Raw genomic sequence first — 19,611 nt, 5'->3', positions numbered from 1 at the left:
ACGGGGAGAAACACTCTGGACTTGGTTTTTGTCTCTGGACAGTGGTTGAATGATCTTGATATTGGGGATATAGTGACTGAACCCTTGTCGTGGTCGGATCATTCCCTCCTTCCCTTTGACCCTCGAACCGCTGCACCCTGCCGCAGGGAGGCAGAACCAACAAGCTGGTTCCGCCCCAGGCGCCTGATGGACCCGGATCAGTTCCAGATGGAGCTTGGGCCATTTCCTGAGGCTCTGGCTCACGGCTTGACCGAAGACCTGGTGGCCACCTGGGATAGGGCAGCCGCTGGAGCTTTGGATCGGGTCGTGCCTTTGCGGCCTCTGACTCGGCGCCGATCTCGCTTGGCTCCTTGGTTTACCGAGGAGCTGAGGGAGATGAAGCGCCGGAAAAGACGCCTGGAGAGCGGTTGGAGGGCCAGCCGGTCTGAATCTGACCGAACACTGGTAAAGTCTCATATTAAGACTTACCTAGTGGCGATAAAAGCGGCAAAATGTAACTATTTTTCTGCTCTTATTGCGTCATCAGATAATCGCCCGGCCGCCCTGTTTAGGGTGACCTGCTCCCTGCTCCTTCAGGAAGTGCGGGAGGACCCTTTGGAGGGCAGAGCCGAGAATTTTGTACAGTATCTGTATGATAAAATCGCTCAGATTCGGGAACACCTGGACTCTGACGGGGTAGATCCAGGGGGGAGGATGGAGGCAGGTCTTGAGAAAATTATCTGGGAAGAGTTTGATTCTGTGACTCCCGAAGACGTGGACAGGATACTGAGTAGACTGAATGCTACCACATGTTTATTGGACCCGTGTCCCTCCTGGTTGGTGCTGGCCTCTCGGGAGGTTACACGAGGCTAGCTCCAGGGGATTATAAATGCTTCTTTGAGTGAGGGTGTCTTTCCCACCGCCTTGAAAGAGGTGGTGGTGAGACCTCTCCTCAAGAAGCCTTCCCTGGACCCGGCAGTGTTGGCTAATTACCGTCCAGTCTCCAACCTTCGCTTTGTTGCGAAGGTTGTTGAGAGTGTGGTGGCACGACAGCTCCCTCAGTACCTGGATGAATCGGCTTATCTGGATCTGTTCCAGTCTGGCTTCAGGCCTGGGTACAGCACGGAAACGGCATTGGTCGCATTGGTTGATGATTTCTGGAGGGCTCGGGACAGGGGTTGTTCCTCTGTCCTGGTCCTATTAGACCTCTCAGCGGCTTTTGATACCATCAACCATGGTATCATGCTGTACCGGCTGGAAGAGTTAGGGGTGGGGGGCACCGTGTTGCGGTGGTTCTCCTCCTTTCTCTCCGACCGGTTGCAGTCTGTGTTGGCAGGGGGGCAGAGGTTGACCCCGAGGCCCCTTGTATGTGGGGTGCCACAAGGGTCGGTCCTCTCGCCCCTTCTGTTCAACATTTATGTGAAGCCGCTGGGTGAGATCATCCGTGGTTTCGGGGTGAAGTACCACCAGTACGCTGATGACACCCAGCTCTACATCTCCACCCCGGACCACCCCAATGATTCCCTTGAAGTGATGTCCTGGTGCCTGGAGGCTGTACGGATCTGGATGGGGAGAAACAGACTCAGGCTCAACCCATCCAAGACCGAGTAGCTGTGGTTTCCGACATCCCGATATAGTCAGTTGGTGCCATCACTGCCTATTGGGGACGAGTCGTTGGCCCCCGCAGAGAAGGTTCGCAACCACACATCACCCTTCATATCAAATACTACAAAACACTAGTGTAAACTTTGCAATTCAGATCATGTTCTGGTTTTTTGCTCCTGAAAAAAAAAAGGGGGGGGAATGGAAAGCAAGCAAATGAGAAGATGACTCTTTCAGGCTGTGGTTTAATAAGCCATCATTATGCCATGACTTTAACTGATGGCTGAAGCTGTTGTAATAGCTTGTTTTCTCCTCTTTTCCGGAGAGTGGTGGATGCCAGCATTTATAGGCTGCTATTTCAGTTCATCAGATAAATAAAGGGGGAGGTGGAATCATTTAACAACGGAATTGTATTCCTTCCATGTAATTGATCCCTCCTGCAGCTCTGTTGCTGCGACATTCTTATTTATTTAAATAAAACTCTTGAACTTTATGGAAAGATCAACATTTTTGTTCAGAGGTGCCCATGTTTGTCCTGGTTCAGACTCTGGATTTTTTGTTTTTAATAGAGACAATGAGCAGCGTCAGCAAGCAGAGTAACCTGCTTAAAATAATTTTATGGTTCCGTTTAGTTGGTTGTCATTAGTTCTCATAGTATAACTTAAAACACTTAGGGATTGAAGGGTTCACCCACAATTTAAACAACCTGTTTATTTAAATAACTTGCTTATTTAACTACCTATTGTTTTTCTTCCTGGCCTTTCCCAACAATTATAAACCAGCGCAATTAAGCAGGTAGAATCAAATTGCTCTCTTTTTATTTTTTAAACATGCAATTAAGCTTCTAGCTCTTATTGTTAGGCAATATGCTGGAAAAACCTCTGGGAAAGGCAAGAAAATTCTTCAAAGTAAAGAAAAAACGATTTATTTCTTTAACATGTTTTTCTGTACTCATTTGTGTTGGGAAAATCTCTAATTCTCCCAACTTTATCCAGGGTAAAATCTGGAGTTTTGTTCTCGTTTTTGAGATGCTGCCTATTTTCTTCCGGGGTTCAAGAAGCTAAGTACCGGTGTCATTTCTCTGCAATTTCCTTTTCCATTGTCGAGGGATTGATTGCAACATAAATTTGAGCCTGGAAGGAGCCGATGCCTGTCAGTATTTCCATGACAAAACTCTGCTCTGGGTTGCGCAGATACCGTTGGTTTGCCAACGGGGATTTGCTAGGCGCACCTGCCTTCCCCGGTCTTGCCGTCGGGTCTTCTTCTGGCTAGATGAAGACCTTGGAGCCGTGAAATAAGGGAAGGCAGTTGGTAGGGCAACTGAATCAGTAGAACAGCTTGTCTCCCAGAACATTGGACATAGTTGGAAGGGACCTCGGAGGTCTTCTAGTCCAGCCCTCTGCTCGAGCAGGAGACCATATGTCATTTTAGACAAATGACTGTCCAATCTCTTTTTTGAAAACCCCCAGTGATGGAGCACCCACAACTTCTGAAGGCACTGGTTGATTGTTCCACCATTAGGAAATTTCTCCTTAGTTCGAGGTTGCTTCTTTCGTAGGTTAGTTTCCATCCACTGTTTCTCATCTTTCTTTTTGGTGCTTTGGAAAATAGCTTCACCCAGAAGTGAAATGTAAAATCTGTTACTACCGGTTCTGTGGGTGCGGCTTGGTGGTGGTGGGGGTAATGTGACTGGGTGGGTGTGGCCAACTTTTTCTCTTTTTTTTTTTACTTTTAAAACCATTTTTTCTACAACCTCTTCGGCTGAAGAGGTTGTAAAAAAATGCTTTTAAAAGCCTCTGATGATCCCAGCTGAGCCGCGCGATCATCAGAAGCTTTTTTTTTTTACTTTAAAAAGCATTTTTTCGGCCAAAGAGGTCGTAGAAAAAAAAAGAAAAGAAAAGAAAAACCTCTGATGATTGTGCGGCTCAGCTGGGCATGGGGGTGGGCAGGGATTTTTGGTACCGGTTCTCCAAACCACCCGCGGCCATCGCTACTGGATCAAGCGATGCGGTCCAAACCGGGAGCATTTCACTCCTGGCTTGACCCCCTCCTCTCTGTGGCAGCCCCTCAAATATTAGAAGACTGCTATCCTGTCTCCCCTGGTCCTTCTCTTCACTAGACTAGCCATGTCTTCTGTCCATCCATCCATCCATGGTTCACTCAGATGTTTTCTTTCTTTCTTTCTTTCTTTCTTTCTTTCTTTCTTTCTTTCTTTCTTTCTTTCTTTCTTTCTTTCTTTCTTTCTTTCTTTCTTTCTTTCTTTTTCTTGTATTTGGAGAATAGCTTGACCCCCTCTTCTCTGTGGCAGCCCCTCAGATATTGGAACATTACTATCCTGTCTCCCCTGGTCCTTCTCTTCATTAGACTAGCCATGCCCAGTTCCTGCAACCGTTCATCGTATGTTTTAGTCTCAGTCCCCTAATCATCCTGGTTGCTCTTCTCTGCACTCTTTTTAGAGTCTCAGCAAACGATGGGTGCTCCATCACTTGAGGTTTTCAAGAAGAGACTGGACAAGCACTTTTCTGGGATAGTGTAAGGCAGTGTTTTTCAACCTTGGTAGCTTGAAGATGGGTGGACTTCAACTCCCAGAATCTGGGAGTTGAAGTCCACCCATCTTCAAGCTTCCAAGGTTGAGAAACACTGGTGTAAGGACTCCTGCCTTTGAGCAGGGGGGTAGCAGTAGAAGACCTCCAAGGAACTTCCAGATCTATGATTCTAATACTCCTCCTGGCTTAAAAGGTGTCCATAAAATCTAGAATCGGAGAGAAGCTCGCTGCTTAAAATGGGCGCATATATCGTTTTGAACCTATGCACATCTCTTCCACAAATTCTGCTTGTTTTTTCTTTTTAAATAAAACACGCGCAAAGTTTCCTGTTTTAATAGGCTGATTTTTTTTTTCCAGGCATGGCCTCTGCTACAGACCCAGTATTATTGTATGTTTGCTTCCTGGCACACCTCTTCCGCCTGTGGTGTAATATTTTCTCATTTTCTCACCACAAGGTTTATAAGAACGGTGGCTGCAGATTTGCCTAACAGCCAGGCTGCTTCCTGAATTAGGTGACTGGAATCTAATCAGGTTGGCTTTTCCCTTCAAAGTCCTCCTCTTTATGGTCCTGCTAGCACTAATAGCAGACTGAGGTTCATCTCCCTGCAGGTAGAAAGCTAGCCCAACAGGGAGAAGAAACAGGGTTAGGATTGTTTTTTTCTTCTGTAAATGTTTTACTTGCAAGCGACGCATATGTGTCGTCTGTCTGTTTGCAGTGTGTGTTTTAGGCAAACAAAATGTTGGCCTAAAACACACATTACCACAATTTGTGTTCCAAAATAAGGCAGCGTTCACCTTCAGTTTGAAATGATCCCCGTCTGTTATGACGGTTTGTTTGGCTGTTTCAAGAGATACGGCAACAGAAACTTTATTTTTATTTTTATTTTTATTTATATGCCGCCCTTCTCCGGAGACTCAGGGCGGCTTACAATGCGTTAAGCAATAGCCTTCATACTATTTAAAGGAGATAGGGTGGAAACTTGGCAAGCAATGCAAGTAGAGTAGAGTAGAGTAGAGTAGAGTAGAGTAGAGTAGAGTAGAATAGAATAGAATAGAATAGAATAGAATAGAATAGAATAGAATAGAATAGAATAACAGAGTTGGAAGGAACCTTGGAGGTCTTCTAGTCCAACCCCCTGCTTAGGCAGGAAACCCTACACCACAAATGATATAGGGCAGTGATGGCTAACCTTTTTGCCATCATGTGCCAAAAGCAGAGGGAGCTTGGGGGGGTCATGCACGTGTGTGCCCACACCCAAATTCTATGCGCCCCGCCCCTTGTGCATTCACGCATAACCCCCCCGCTCCCCTCGCTTTTGGCATGCGATGGACCGGTGGGCCCGGTAGGCCCGTTTTATGCTCTCCCAGACTCCTAGAGAGGACAAAAATGGCCTTCCTTACCCCCCCGGAGGCCCTCCAGAGGCTGGAAACAGCCTTTTTGCCAACTTCTGGTGGGACCTCGCGTGCCAACCGATATGACTCTGCGTGCCATAGGTTCGCCATTACGGATATAGGGTTAATTTGATTTTGCAGGCCGAATGCACTCCAGGGAAAGCAGGCCTCTCTTATTATGCAGGCTGCCATTTGCTACATCTGCAAAGTTCCAGAAGGCTTGAGGGCCCTATCCTAAAGAGATCCAATACAGGTAGTCCTCCACTTACAACAGTTCATTTAGTGACCATTCAAAGTTACAACAGGATTGAAAAAAGTTATCGTTTTTCACACTTATTACCATTACAGCATCCCCACGGTCAAAATTCCGACACTGAACAACTGACTCAGACTTATGACAGTCGCTGTGTCCCAGGGTCACGTGATCCCATTTTGCCACCTTCGGAGAAGCAGAGTCAATGGGGAAGCCAGATTCATTTAACAACCATATTACTAACTTAACTGCAATGATTCACTTAACAACGGTGGCAAGAAAGGTCGCAAAATGGAGCAGAACTCACTTAACAAATGTCTCACTTAGCAGCATAAGTTTTTGGCTCTATTGTGATTGTAAGTTGAGAACTAGAGACAGGACTGGAGGCTAAAGCATATGAAGAACGGTTGCAGGAACTGGGCCTGGCTAGTCTAGTGAAGAGAAGGACCAGGGGAGACAGGATAGCAGTCTTCCAATATTTGAGGGGCTGCCACAGAGAGGAGGGGGTCAAGCTATTCTCCAGAGCACCTGAAGGCCAGACAAGGAATCATGGATGGAAACTGAACAAGGAGAGATTCAACCTGGAAATAAGGAGAAATTTTCTGAGAGTGAGAGAGTGATCAACCAATGGAACAGAAGTTGCCTTTGGAAATCGTGGGTGCTTCATCACTGGAGGCTTTTAAGGGGAGATTGGACTGCCATTCGTTGAGGATGGTGTAGGGTCTCCTGCTTGGGTGGGAGGTTGGATTAGATGGCCTACAAGGTCCCTTCCAACTCTCTTAATCTGTTAAATCTCTTAAACGTATTTTCACTCTTGAAAATAGAGTGGAAAATTCCTGCATTGCCACATGTCTCTCCTTCCTTTCTTCTTTTGACTTACTGAGATGCCATGGAAAACATGACGTCAGTAATGGGTTTCTGTACACATAATGGGAAGAATGGAGAAGGCGGAACACTTTTCTTTTGTGTGGATTTGACATTATCTGATCGTCTTGACTCATGTTCAGTTTTAAACAGGTTCCCCCCCCCCCAAAAATAAATTAATTATCCTGGTAAGAGTCTTACCTCTGTATATCAATTTTTGCAGAAATGGCTTGCATAACTACAGGAGTTCTCAACTTACAGCCACAATTGAGCCCAAATTTGTCATTGGTAAGCAAGCCAGTTGTTGAGTTTTGCCCCATTTTATGACTTTTCTTGCTACAGTTATTAAGTGAATCACTGCAGTTGTTAAGTTAGTAACACGGTTATTAAGTGAATCTGGGTTCCCCGTTGACTTTGCTTGTCAGAAGGTCGTAAAAAGGGGACCACGTGACTCCAGGACACTACGACTGTCATAAATATGAAATGAAATGACTTATAGATGTCAGTTAGATTGTTTTACAAATGAATTCTGTCTTAAATTTTATTTTGTTTATTATCTGAACTGGTCTACAACCATAAATTGAATCGAATTGATGGGTGCCAATTGTGCCTCTTGAGCTGAAAGCTTCTTTTGTTTTCGTTAACACTTCTGGATGGTGAAGCCTTCATTTCATCATCTTCTTTTAATGACCCCATAATCCTGTGCGGGATGGAGTCTGGGCAACTGAATGGAGCTGAGTGTTTACTGGCCGGACGCTTTTCCTGTCGCCAATGAGGAGCTTTGTTCAGCAGATACATTCTCATTGTGCCCAGAGAGAGAAATATCTGCCTCTACCTAGAATCGAACTCATAGCTTCCTGATTGTGAGGCGAGAGCTCCATGGTGAAGCCTTCATTTAACCGGTGAAAATTGGATTTCCTCCTTCAGAGTAAGGCAGGTTCCTTCAGAAGCAGCAGGTTGCGTGGGGGTCCCCAGAAGTGGCCTGGTGGCTCAGCAGACTGATAGCATTGTGGTTAACGCCAGCTGTCTGCAATTACAATGCTTAATGCATTGTAAGCCGCCCTGAGTCTCCGGAGAAGGGCGGCATATAAATCAAATTAAAAAAAAAAAAAAGTGGAGTTACCAAGGGCTGCCCATGAATTTTGCAGAGGAATTTTTTACTAGGGAGCCTAAGGAAAAGTATGATTTTCTTTAGAGAAACTCTGGTTTCTTTCCTGGCTTCAGCAGCTGAAGGGTATCTTGCCTTTCTGTGACCAAAAATTCCATATTTGGCTTGTCAACTTTTGCAACTGCCGAGGAAATGAATGTGTAGCTCCTTTCTGGTGTTCCTATCTGGTGCAGAATCCTGCTTGGGACCAAGCAAACCTCAACAAGAGAACCAAGTTTAATGGAATGGATCCAATCCAGGTGGCCTAAAGTGTTTTCTTCTTTCTTTTCAGCTTCCCACCGGCTGTGTCCAAAATGTCTTCGGAGTCAACTTCAGCCCACCAACGGTCTCCACCTCCCAGGGCTCTCCATCTGCCAGAAGGCCGCCGGGCCAGAGACCGTTCTCCTTCCCCCATGAGAGGTTATCTGATCCCAAGCCCACTTCCGACTCGGAGGAACCGCACGTTTTCAGCGTGAGTATGGAGGCGAGGAGGTGAGACCGTGGGTGGGGAGCAATGAGGTGTCTAGAGGAGTCCTTCCCCATTGAGAAATAGTTGTGGTCCGCCAGCAGCCAGTGGAGCTGGCAGCGGAGTCGGACAGTGAGGAAGCTGGGGAGGAACATGGGCCAGTCCTGGAGTCAGGGGAAGGCCCGGATGAGGGCTCTGCGTCGGAGGCAGAGATGGGGCCAGGGCCATCTGGAAGTGATGCGTGGACTCCGGAGCCTCCAGAGTCGGACAGCAGAGAGGCAGAGGAACAGGAGGAGCCTGTTCCTAGTGCGCGCATGCGCAGAGCTGCCAGAAGGCATGAACAGTTAAAGCAAAAGGGACGACTCGGGAGTAAGGCCTGGAGATGAGAGGTGCCTCCCCATAAGGCTTAAAAGAGGAGCAAAGGCTTTTGGGCTCTTTGTAGGAAAGCAACGTTGTTAATTCTGTTCCCAGTCAGCATCTCTGTTTGATTCTGGAATCCGTGTGGCTTTGCCAAGTAGGTCTTTGGCAGACTGTCAAGGGAGATAAAGGTTGGTGATTATCCCGAAGAACTTCTCCCGAAGGACTTTTTGCAACTAATTGGAACTCAGCTACTCGGAAAGGGAGGGAAAGAGAGAGAGAGAGAAAGAGAGGGGGAAAGAGAGAGGGAGGGAGGGAAAGAGAAAGAGAGAGGGAGGGAAAGAGAAATAATATTACAAAAGTTTTTCTTTTTTATTGTTGCTAAACGTAATATTTCAAAAGCAGAAAGAAAATGAAGGGGCATAAAAGTGCATTTATCACATTTTTCTTAGAAATTTAGCTGAACTCTGCCTTGTTTATCATTATTTTTAGGTAGTAAAACCTCATTATTCAGATTAAATTGCCGTGTTGGCACTTTGCGATAAATACATGGGTTTTCAGTTGCAGTTTGGGCACTCGATCTCTAAAAGGTTCGCTCTCACTGATCTAGAACCTTTCACAAAGAATGGCGTTGCAAGAAATTGGACAGGTTTTTAACTCAACTGTTGTGGTCGTGTTCTTTCTTAGACCCCTTTTGGAGTACAGGTAGTCCTCCACTTACAACAGTTCATTTAGTGACCATTCCGAGTTATAACAGCACTGAAAAAAGTGACTTCTGACCATTTTTCATACTTATGACCATTGGCGCATCCCCATGGTTATATGATCAAAATTTGGATGCTTGGCAACTGATTCATATTTATGACGTGTCCCAGGGTCATGTGATCCCCTTTTGCGACGGGGAAGCCAGATTCACTTAACAACTGTCACTAACTGAACAACAGTGGTGATTCAGTTAATTATGACAAGAACGTTAGCAACATTCACTGAACAACTATCTCACTTAACAACAGAAATTTTGGGCTCAATTGTCATAAGTCGAGGACTTCCTGTATTATTATTCAATATCTTGCCAAAAATATTGGGGGGAAAAAACCCTGGTTTTTAAAGAGAGATCTATTGTCCTGAATACCGACAGCTTGAATTTAACACGTTCACAATAAAGATGAATTTTTCATATTGCAAAAAGAACAATCTTTTAAGAGATGGAAAAATACTGTAATTCCAAATATAAAGGATTGATCTTCAGTGAGGGGTGATCTTGCTATTTTTGAGAACTTTATAATGTTTGGTTAATCCCCCCCAAAAATACGTCACATTATCTCTCAGTTTGGAAAAGATTCACGAACAAGCTTGCTTAATGTTGAAAGGTTAATTTTTCTTTTTAAAGACTTACAAAATTGGGTGAACCTGGGAAGTAGTTGTAATGACAGCTTTTGAAGTTCGTTTTAGGCATTTTCTTGTGTAATGATAAGCTGTCCACTTTTGTATTATTTTAGGCATTTGAAAATGAATTCATAACGCCTACTTAGTTTTGGGTGGGAGGGGCATGCTTTTTCAGCCGGGTGTGTTTCCATCTTGTGTCTGGCTGATGTCCTGCAGGGTGGGGCATTGGGGATATGACATTGCAGAATGGGTTTGGTTAAAACTGACAGAGAATTTGAGGGCTCAGTGGAAAATAGATAGGATGAGGTGTCAATAATTTCTGGCTGTGATGCCCACCGAGTGCCATGTTCTTCCTGAAATGTCTCCAACATTCTGGTCCACTTAACTCAGTGTTTCTCAACCTTGGCAACTTGAAGGTGAGTAGACTTCAACTCCCAGAATTCCCCAGCCAGCTATGCTGGCTGGGGAATTCTGGGAGTTGAAGTCTACTCACCTTCAAGTTGCCAAGGTTGAGAAACACTGACTTAACTCAATGCACTGGAAGAGAAGGAATCAGAAGGCAACTGCTGCCTGGGGAATTCTGGGAGTTGAAGTTCCCCCATCTTACAGTGGCCAAGGATGGAGAAACAAGATTGTAATCCCTTTTGCACCATTTTGATTGGTCCAAACGAAGGCATCATCTTATGACCAACCTACCGTAGTTATGAGTCATTTGCTAAGTGCTCCGAAAGGGATTTGCACCCACCAGTAACTGTGACATCAGACCAAGTGAGAAGCACACATGACTCAGCCACAGGTGGTGGTGTCACAATTGCATCCAGGCCAGAAGCTCAAAAGTTGTGCAAGGGAGGGAGGGAGGTGGTGAGCAGGAGGGGAAGGAGAGGACATGGGATTCAAGCTGTACCCAGCTTCTCCCATTCCTGGTTGGTAGGAAGGGTGTGCAACCACCCTGGCATCTCCATGGCATCAGAACCACTTCGGTCCAGTAAGTCAAGGTGAGAGAGAACCTCAGAACTCTCAGCCAGGTGTAGCCACAAGTATGAGCAAGAGTTCATCACTCAAAGTTCTCCCTGGTTTCCCCCTTAATCAGTGGAATGACTTGCTTCCAGAAGTTGTGGGCGCTCCATCACTGGAAGTTTTTAAGAAGACTTTGGACAGCCAGTTGTCTGAAATGGCATACAGCCGTGATGGCAAACCTATGGCACCCATATCTGTGGGCACGCGAGCGTTGCCCTAGTTTATTATTTATTTATTATTTATTAGTTCAATTTATATGACGCCCTCCTCCAAAGACTCAGGGCGGCTTACAATGCACTTATAGCAATAGCCTTCATTCTTTTGTATATACCTGCTTAGTAGGGCTTTTGCCCCCGCCATAAGCGGTGTTTCTACAAAGTCAGCTTATTGCCCCCACAATCCGGGTCCTCAATTTACCTACCTTGGAAGGATGGAAGGCTGAGTCAACCTTGAGCCTGGTGAGATTTGAACTTGCACTAATTGCAGGCAGCTGGCAGCTAAGTGCTACATAAGAGCACTTAGTCCGCTGCACCACCAAGGCTCTTTTAAGTTCAGCTCCAGCACGCGTATGTGCACCGGCCAGCTGATTTTTGGGCCTTCCGGGCCCACCGGAAGTCAGGAAGTGGGCTGTTTCCAGCCTCCGGAAGGCCTCCGGGGGATGGGGAAGGCTGTTTTCTCCCTCCCCAGGCTCCAAGAAAGGCTCTGAAGCCAGGAGAGGGCAAAAATGGGCCTATCAGGCCCACCGTGCCATCACATGCCAAAAGCGGGGGGAGCACGGGGGGTCGTGCGTGCATTTGTGGGGGGGCACATTGAATTACGGATATGGGCACGCATGTGCGCAACTCCCCCACGTGACCTCTGCTTTTGGCACGTGATGGCAAAAAGCCATCACTGGTATATAGTCTCCTGCTTGAGCAGAGGGTTGGACTAGAAGGCCTCTAGCTCTCTTATTCTGTTAATTCTGAATGATGAGTCAACGGTTGCCTTCCAGATTCTGATTTTTTTTTTCTTTTCAAGCTGCATTGAGTTAGGTGGACCAGAATTTCCGGTCCACGTTTGAGACATTTCAGAAAGAACATGGAATTTGGTGGGCATCAAAGCCAGATGTTAGTGAACAAGGATGGAATGGACAATTGATTCTGGGGTTTTTTCCTCCTTTCTCGTTTTCTTATCTTAATGCTTGGTGTAGCTGTACATTTAATTAGAGATTTTTTTTTAAAAAAAGATTGCAGTAACGTTTGCAGGCCTTTCTTCACATTGCTGTACTGTGTTTATGCTCAATACTTTATGCTTTATTTATTTATTTACTTATTTATTAAAGCTGTCCAACTCATGGGCAGTAACTCCGGGTGGTGAACAGCATAAAAACTCACTGTTAAAAATCCACAATTTAAAACCTGCCATACCTCTTTATCTCTGGTTTCCATTAAAAACCAGCACATAGCAGACACTCAGTTCACTTAACAAACATGGTGTTCAGTTAATGACCGCCACAAAAACGGTCACAAAATGACCAACAGGACTGACAACTGTAATTGCCAGGCCCAGTTACAGTCAAAGGTTAAGGTCTACATCTATCTGCCCTATCATGAGACTTTATGAATTGGTTTTGTGATTGAAAACATCCTTGCTCTTCTATAATTGCCATCCATGCAAACCCTCTTATAAAAGTACATGTTTCTGCCTTTAAAACCCAAAACCCCTAATCTTTTTTCAGTCTAAACTTATCTGGAACATGTTTCTGCATTGTTCAGTATACAAAATCTGACTTCTGCAACCCATTTTTAGAATTCTTCCTCCTTTGGTAGAATTCTGTCCTTGGCTAAATCCTGCAGAACTTGATATCTATCTCTGTACATCTGTATATCTGTCTGTCTGTCTTGCCTGTCTATCTATCATTATCTATCTATCTAACTATCATCTATCTATCTATCATCTATCTGCCAATCATCTACCTATATCATCTACCTATCATCTATCATCTATCTATCATCTATCAACTATCTATCTATAATTATCATCTATATCATCTATCTATCATCTCAGCCTTCCATCCTTTCTAAGGTAGGTAAATTGAGGACCCAGTTTGTGGGGGCAATAAGCTGACTTTGTATAAAATATACAAAAGTATGAAGGCTATTGCTTAACGCATTGTAAGCCACCCTGAGTCTCCGGAGAAGGACGGCATATAAATCTAATTTTTTTAAAAAAGTATATCATCTATCTATATCAATCTATCAACTATCTATCATTTATCTGTCTATCATCTATCTATCTATCTATCTATCTATCTATCTATCTATCTATCTATCTATCTATCTATCTATCTATCTATCTGCCTGTAGGCCATATCAACATACAGGTTCAAACATATAACCTTCTAATCATTGTCTCCATTCCTGTCTCTGATCTTCAGGGTTTCTGAGATCCAGCAGGTCTTACTTATACTCCTTTTCCAGCCCAAGGACGAAATCCTTGGCTTTTAAAAACAGTTCTTGTGATATTTGGGAAGCCAGCTCCTGCCCTTGTAAAACCCACTGAATGGGAATGGCTTTTATATAAAACTAAAGCTAAACTTTGGAGAGCAAAAGACCCCAAATCAGTAGGAAGTCTTGCCAGCTTAGAACAAAACGAGGGTGTTAGAACTTCCTTTAAGCAAAACATGGTCTCCCCAACACAAGTTGATTGCTCTTTTTTTATTATTGTTATACATGTAATAACAGCTGCAAGGATTGTTTATGCACAACATTGGAAAGCAGAGAAAATACCTTTGGAAGGAGAAGTAATTAAAAAAATTTTAGATTGTGCAGAAATGAATATATTGACTATGATGATTAAAGAAAGAGAAGATTCAGAATACTTTAAGATATGGAATCAACTCTACTATTGGTTAGAAAAGAGATACAAATAAGTCAATTAATAGTTATGTATAAAAATGCCATAATCAGAATATTTTGTTAGTGATGAATTGTTGTAATTGATTGGATGAGAACGAAGACAGAAGAAATAACAAAAAGAAGAACGATTGGAGACACACCAAGATGTCACACGGAAAGAATGACTGATATATTAAATGTTTGTTTGTTTAAAAAATAAAAAAAAAATTTAATTTAAAAAAAACAAGTTGATTGCTTTTTTCCAATTTCCTGAACAAGTCTGTCTTTTTCCGTAGGACGACACGAGCCGCTGAAGGGCCCACCTATAGTGGGGTGTGTAAATGCTTCTGCCGATCCAAGGGCCATGGCTTCATCACACCTGGTGATGGAGGCCCGGAGATCTTCGTCCATATTTCTGAGTAAGCAAACCTCCTTTTGGAAACAAAAGGTGCTAGTTCTCTTGCTTTCTAGGTGTTGCAGAATTCAAAATGCAAGTAGACTTGCAAAGTAAAGGGAGTTCCTGCAGATTTTATTCTGCTACTCGTTGCCGACTATGGGGGCCGATCAGTGGTGGGATTCAAGTAATTTAACAACTGGTTCTCTGCCCTAATGATTTCCTCCAATAACCAGTTTGCCAAACTGCTCAGAAAGTTAACAACCGGTTCTCCCTAAGTGGTGCGAACTGGCTGAATCCCACCACTGGGGCTGATGCTCGTTTCCGTTTCAAAGCCACTGAGCCAGTGCTGTCCAGAGACATTTATGCGGTCAGACATTTCCGCAGCATGACGTCACAGAGCTCTGTTACCTTCCCACCAAAATGGTACCTACAGGTAGTCCTCGACTTACAACAGTTCATTTAGTGAACATTCGAAGTTGCAACATCACTGAAAAAAGTGACTTTAGACCATTTTTCACACTTATAACCAGCTCTGCATGCTCGTGCATTGAGAAGAGGCTCCTCCTCTTCATCCTCTTCACTTAAAGGAGCCTCTGGAGGTTCTGAAGGCCCTGACTGAATCCCTGCCTCTGGCACCACATCTTCTTCAGCCTCCTCGCTGTCCGACTCGAGCGCCAGCTGCACAGGCTCCTGGCGCAGCACCACACCAGCCTCCTCGTCGTCGGGATCAGCAACAATCCGCGCAGGCCGCTGGCGGTCCACAATACTTTCTTTTAAAAAAGCTTGCAAAGTTGGGTATGACTTACTTAATGACCATATCACTTAATGATGGGTGTGGTCATACATCGAGGACTATCTGTAGGGAAACATAGTTGGAAATGAGCAATGGTACCCAAGGGGGGGAGGGTTTTTTTTTGTTTTTTTTTAATTTGATTTATATGCCGCCCTTCTCCGGAGACTCAGGGCGGCTTACAGTGTGCTAAGCAATAGCTTTCATACTTTTGTATATTTTATACAAAGTCAGCTTATTGCCCCCACAAACTGGGTCCTCATTTCACCTACCTTAGAAAGGATGGAAGGCTGAGTCAACCTTGAGCCTTGGAGAGATTCGAACCAGTAGTAAATTGCAGGCAGCTGTGTTAATAACAGGGTGCTTTAGACCACTGTACTACCAAGGCGCTTGGTTGGTGGGCTTCAAACTCAGTTATGTTTTCATTTCATGGATGGTAACTGAGGGGTTGGGAACCATCAGGATTCGATCTGGAAATCCCATTGCAGAGGTCAGTGCAAAGGTCAGCCAAGGGAAAGCTAGGAAGGAAAATAAACTGCCCTTCTCGAAAGCTATCATTTGTCCCACAGAAGGAACACAACAGGTAGTTTGGGTTCTTCCGTCCTGCAAAACAAGGAGAAAAGAGGGAAGGGAAGGAACAGAAGCATTCAAAATAATAAGCAGGTTGAGAGCAGATTCTCTGTCGTTTAAAATAATAATAATAACAATAAAGGCCTGGTGCTTTGTAATTTAGATCAAAAGCACGAGGGAGTCAGAGATAAATAAATTTGTGCGCACACGTGGATAGAAATGCATTTCCCTCTCCTGGGGTTAGAACAACGGGCTCAGCCGCTGAAAATAATGCTGGGGCCCCATAAAAGGAGAGGTTGTTTTTGTACAAGGGTCGGAGCCAAGAGCAGAATGTCTTGTCAGCAAGTGACGGACACCACGCTAGAGGTCAAGAAATGGCTAGGAAGGAGGCATGGCATGGCGGCTGCTCCTTATTAGCATGCAGGAGGCTTTAAGTGCCAGTCTTGGAGGGTATGTTTTGCCAAAGGCAGCAATCGGGTGCCCAGGCCGTTACTTCTTTTGGCTCCAGAGACAATAAACACCCCAGTAAATAAAGGGATGTTGAACTGGATCATTAGCCGAAGCAAACCATTGAAAAGCATCACATAACAAGTCCGCGTGCCAAGCAAGGGGATACTCAAACCTCTTACAAGCTGCCAGGAACTCCTTAATAATGAAGGAGAAACGCCCCATGGACGATCCGTTTCCACAACACCTAATGCTAATAGGTTCCTTGGAGAAGCTCCCGCTAATAAAAACAACCCCACAATTTTTTAAAAATCAAAACCTGGCCCCAGGACTCCATGGGCCGAGGTCCGATCAGCAGACTCTAAGATCTGATCTTTGACGGGCTGGCGCGTCTCTGGAGTGGGAATCACAAGTGTGAGACTTTCTCAGTGAGAAAAGCTGTGAAACTACGTGAAGATGCCCCCCTCCCCTTCTCTAAAGGAGGGGGGGTGTCTCTTTTATTCAGCAAGCAAAAATAAAAAGCCAGCAGAGTAGCTCAAAATGAGCTCTAAACTTCTACCCATGTTTCCCCGAAAATAAGACCCTGTCATATATTTTTTTGAACCCCGAAATAAGAACTTGGCCTTATTTTTGGGGAGGTCTTATTATTTTGGGGCGCGTGGAGCAAGACGGGGCTCCTCTTGCCGTCTTACCTGATTTCCAGCTCTGTCTCCCTAACCCTAACCAGAGGAAATGGCAGGGACCGGCTGCGGATGCATTTAAATATTTTCAGGGAGGGCTTATTTTTTGGGGGGGGGGGTATTTTACCACATGCGCTCAAAAGCCCGATTGGGCTTATTATCGGGATGCCTTATTTTCAGGGAAACACGGTAAACTTCACTGTATGAAGGGGAAATCAAATTATGTCACTATGCTCCTTGAAATATCAATAGTCTGCTGCATTGCTAATACAGGGCGACAGTGGGGAAAAATAATATAACTGTATTTCTATCAATGTTTGTGAGGTTTCTGAATAACCCTGGTTGACCACTTCAAGGGAAAGAATTGGGATGGACGAGGCATAGGCTATTTTGAATCCTCCAGAAGTTTGACTCTTCCACATGACCTCATAGTCATTGGCTATGCTGGCTGGGCTTGCTGGGAAAATCCAAAACTTCTGTGGTCACCAAATTGCCTATCCCTGGAGAAGTTGGGCTCGTGGCCTTAATCCAGCTACAAAGCTCTTTTCATATTCTGGTGTTCATATTGGACCAGAAGATTGATCTTAGTTTTCTGGGACATAGTGTGGATTTAGATGGTGGATGAGAAGAAACTAAGCCTGGTGGACCCAAAGGTGCTTTTTCAAGAGGTAACTGGACTTATTTTGTTTTTTCTTGAAGACATTTTGCTTCTCATTGAAGAAGCTTCTTCATTCAGAAGCTGAAGAAGCTTCTTGGATGAGAAGCTGAAGAAGCTTCTTGGATGAGAAGCAAAATGTCTCCAAGGAAAAACAAAGAAAGTCCAGTTGCCTCTTGGAAAGGCATCTTTGGAACAACCAGGACCTGTATGACTGAGAATCTCCATAGACTAATAGTGGCTTGTTCAATAAAACAAACCATAGCTTAGTTCTTCAGTTTTTCAGTTCTGGTGGAATTATCCACCATTCATTCAGAAGCTGAAGAAGCTTCTTAAATTAGAAGGGAAATATTTTCAAGGAAAAACGCAGTCTGGTTGCCTCTTGAAAAAGCACCTTTGGGACAACCATGACTGAGAATCTCCATAGACCTGTTGGAGGTGTTGGATTGGGACAGCCGATTCCCTTCCATTAAAGCAGTTACGATCTTCTTTATTTATCTTACAGTATTGAAGGAGAGTATGTTCCGGTAGCTGGTGATGAGGTCACCTACAAGGTGTGCAGCATTCCTCCAAAGAACGAGAAACTTCAAGCTGTAGAGGTCAACATCACTCACCTAGCTCCGGGCACGAAACATGAGACGTGGTCGGGACACGTGGTCAACTCCTAGAGGGAGTTCGGAAGCCATGTTGACTGAAGAGGACTATTGGATCGTGTTCAACAACTTAGAGTAGCCAAGCCTGATGAGTTTTCTGCAGATTGTGTAATTGAAAACAGGGTTCCAAAGGTGGCCAGATTAAACCCTTTTTTAATAAAAATAAAAAAATAGCGCCATGATTTTCAAAGTATACAAATTAATAAGTGGAAAAATTGTAGTGTTCGGGCTGGCAGGGAAGCAAATGTTTAGCTTTTGCTTTACAATTTGAATGTTTTTTTTTTTCTCATTGAGTAGGATAGTCCAAAGATAGTCCAAAGATAGTCCAAAGTTCTCATCAGAAGAGGAGAAATGGGAACCGATCCATCTGCTCAAAAGATGGGATTCTCTGGGTGGTCCGTCTCCTTCCTCAATCTGATACCTTTCAGAATTTGTACTCCCCACTTGGAAGGCTACGCTGGCTGTGCAGCATAGTGGTTGGAGTCCTAACACATCTGAATAGATCAGGTTGAAGAAGGCAGCAGCTGCTGAGTTAAAGAGGTTTTCCGCTTTGGTGGTAGTATTTAGGGGCAAACAATTTAGGAGCAAAACAATGTTCCTTTGCTTGATAGCAGAAAATTATTGATTTTGCTGGTTGTTTTGTTTTCTTTTTGGATTAGGGAAGCCAAAGGATAAATAGCTTGAGGAAATACCTACAGAGGATTTGTGTTCCTATAATTTGACATTCTTCTTGAATGTTTTAGAGCAGCTAAAAAAAGCAACAAAAAGCTGCCTTTTCACATAGAAACTTTTTTTTTTCCACATAGTGTTTTGGTTGAATATTTGTGTGTTAGTTGCTTTTATTTTTATTTTTCTCAAAAATATACACATCAGCTTTTCTGGCAGTGACTTACTACATGTACCCTAACCTCACACACAGACACACACCCCTAATTCAAACTTTGAAATCATCGTTGGCTTCTTCAGCTGACAATCTCTGCTATCGCAACTGTTGTGTGCATGCACATATTTAAAGGTTTGAGGTTTGTAGTTTGCAGTTTATTGGTTGTTTCAAAATGCTTTTTGCTCTTTGTCCAGCAAAAAAAAAAAAATGTCCTGAAGAGTATTTAACTTTTAGGAGAGACTGGAGGGAAATGAGATGTTTGGAATGAGTTCTCTTTGGGGGGGGAATTGTGTGGAAGTATTAACAGTCACTGACCAAATGACAAATAAAATATTACAAATAAAATACTTGCAGTTTGAGGAAATCTTCCATGCTATTTCTTAAACAAAACACATTCCATTCCGTGCTGTGCTGCAAAATTATCTCTTGATTTTCTCCTACCTGTTCTCAGTTTGATGGAGAAAAAAATTCCTGTCAGATATTCTTTCAAAGTTAAAGAACATTTGGGCCTGTTAAGGGGCAAAATGGGCAATGCCTGGATGGAGTGAATCAAAATGTTTGGGAGGGATGTGGGTACAAGTGCTCCTTGACTTACAACTGTTTGTTTCAAACCCTGACCTTTCAAAATTACAGGGGCGCTGAAAAAGATGA

General features: G+C 44.1%; 1 protein-coding gene across 1 annotated transcript in view; it reads left to right on the top strand.

The window, feature by feature from the left end:
- The window catches only part of CARHSP1 (calcium regulated heat stable protein 1), a 28,966-nt gene extending 9,661 nt beyond the window's left edge, over positions 1-19,305 (top strand). Inside the window, exons 2-4 of the mRNA XM_034420563.3 lie at positions 8,076-8,255; positions 14,182-14,304; positions 17,930-19,305. Of these exons, the coding sequence (XP_034276454.1) occupies positions 8,098-8,255; positions 14,182-14,304; positions 17,930-18,092 (444 nt within the window). The 5' untranslated portion in view covers positions 8,076-8,097 and the 3' untranslated portion in view covers positions 18,093-19,305. The remainder of the gene's footprint in view (positions 1-8,075; positions 8,256-14,181; positions 14,305-17,929) is intronic.
- Positions 19,306-19,611: the final 306 nt, after the last annotated feature.

The sequence above is a fragment of the Pantherophis guttatus genome, chromosome 14 (assembly GCF_059756535.1).
Source record: "Pantherophis guttatus breed Tessera chromosome 14, ASM5975653v1, whole genome shotgun sequence".
NCBI lineage: Eukaryota > Metazoa > Chordata > Lepidosauria > Squamata > Colubridae > Pantherophis > Pantherophis guttatus.
This window is presented reverse-complemented; position numbering and strand designations above follow the sequence as displayed.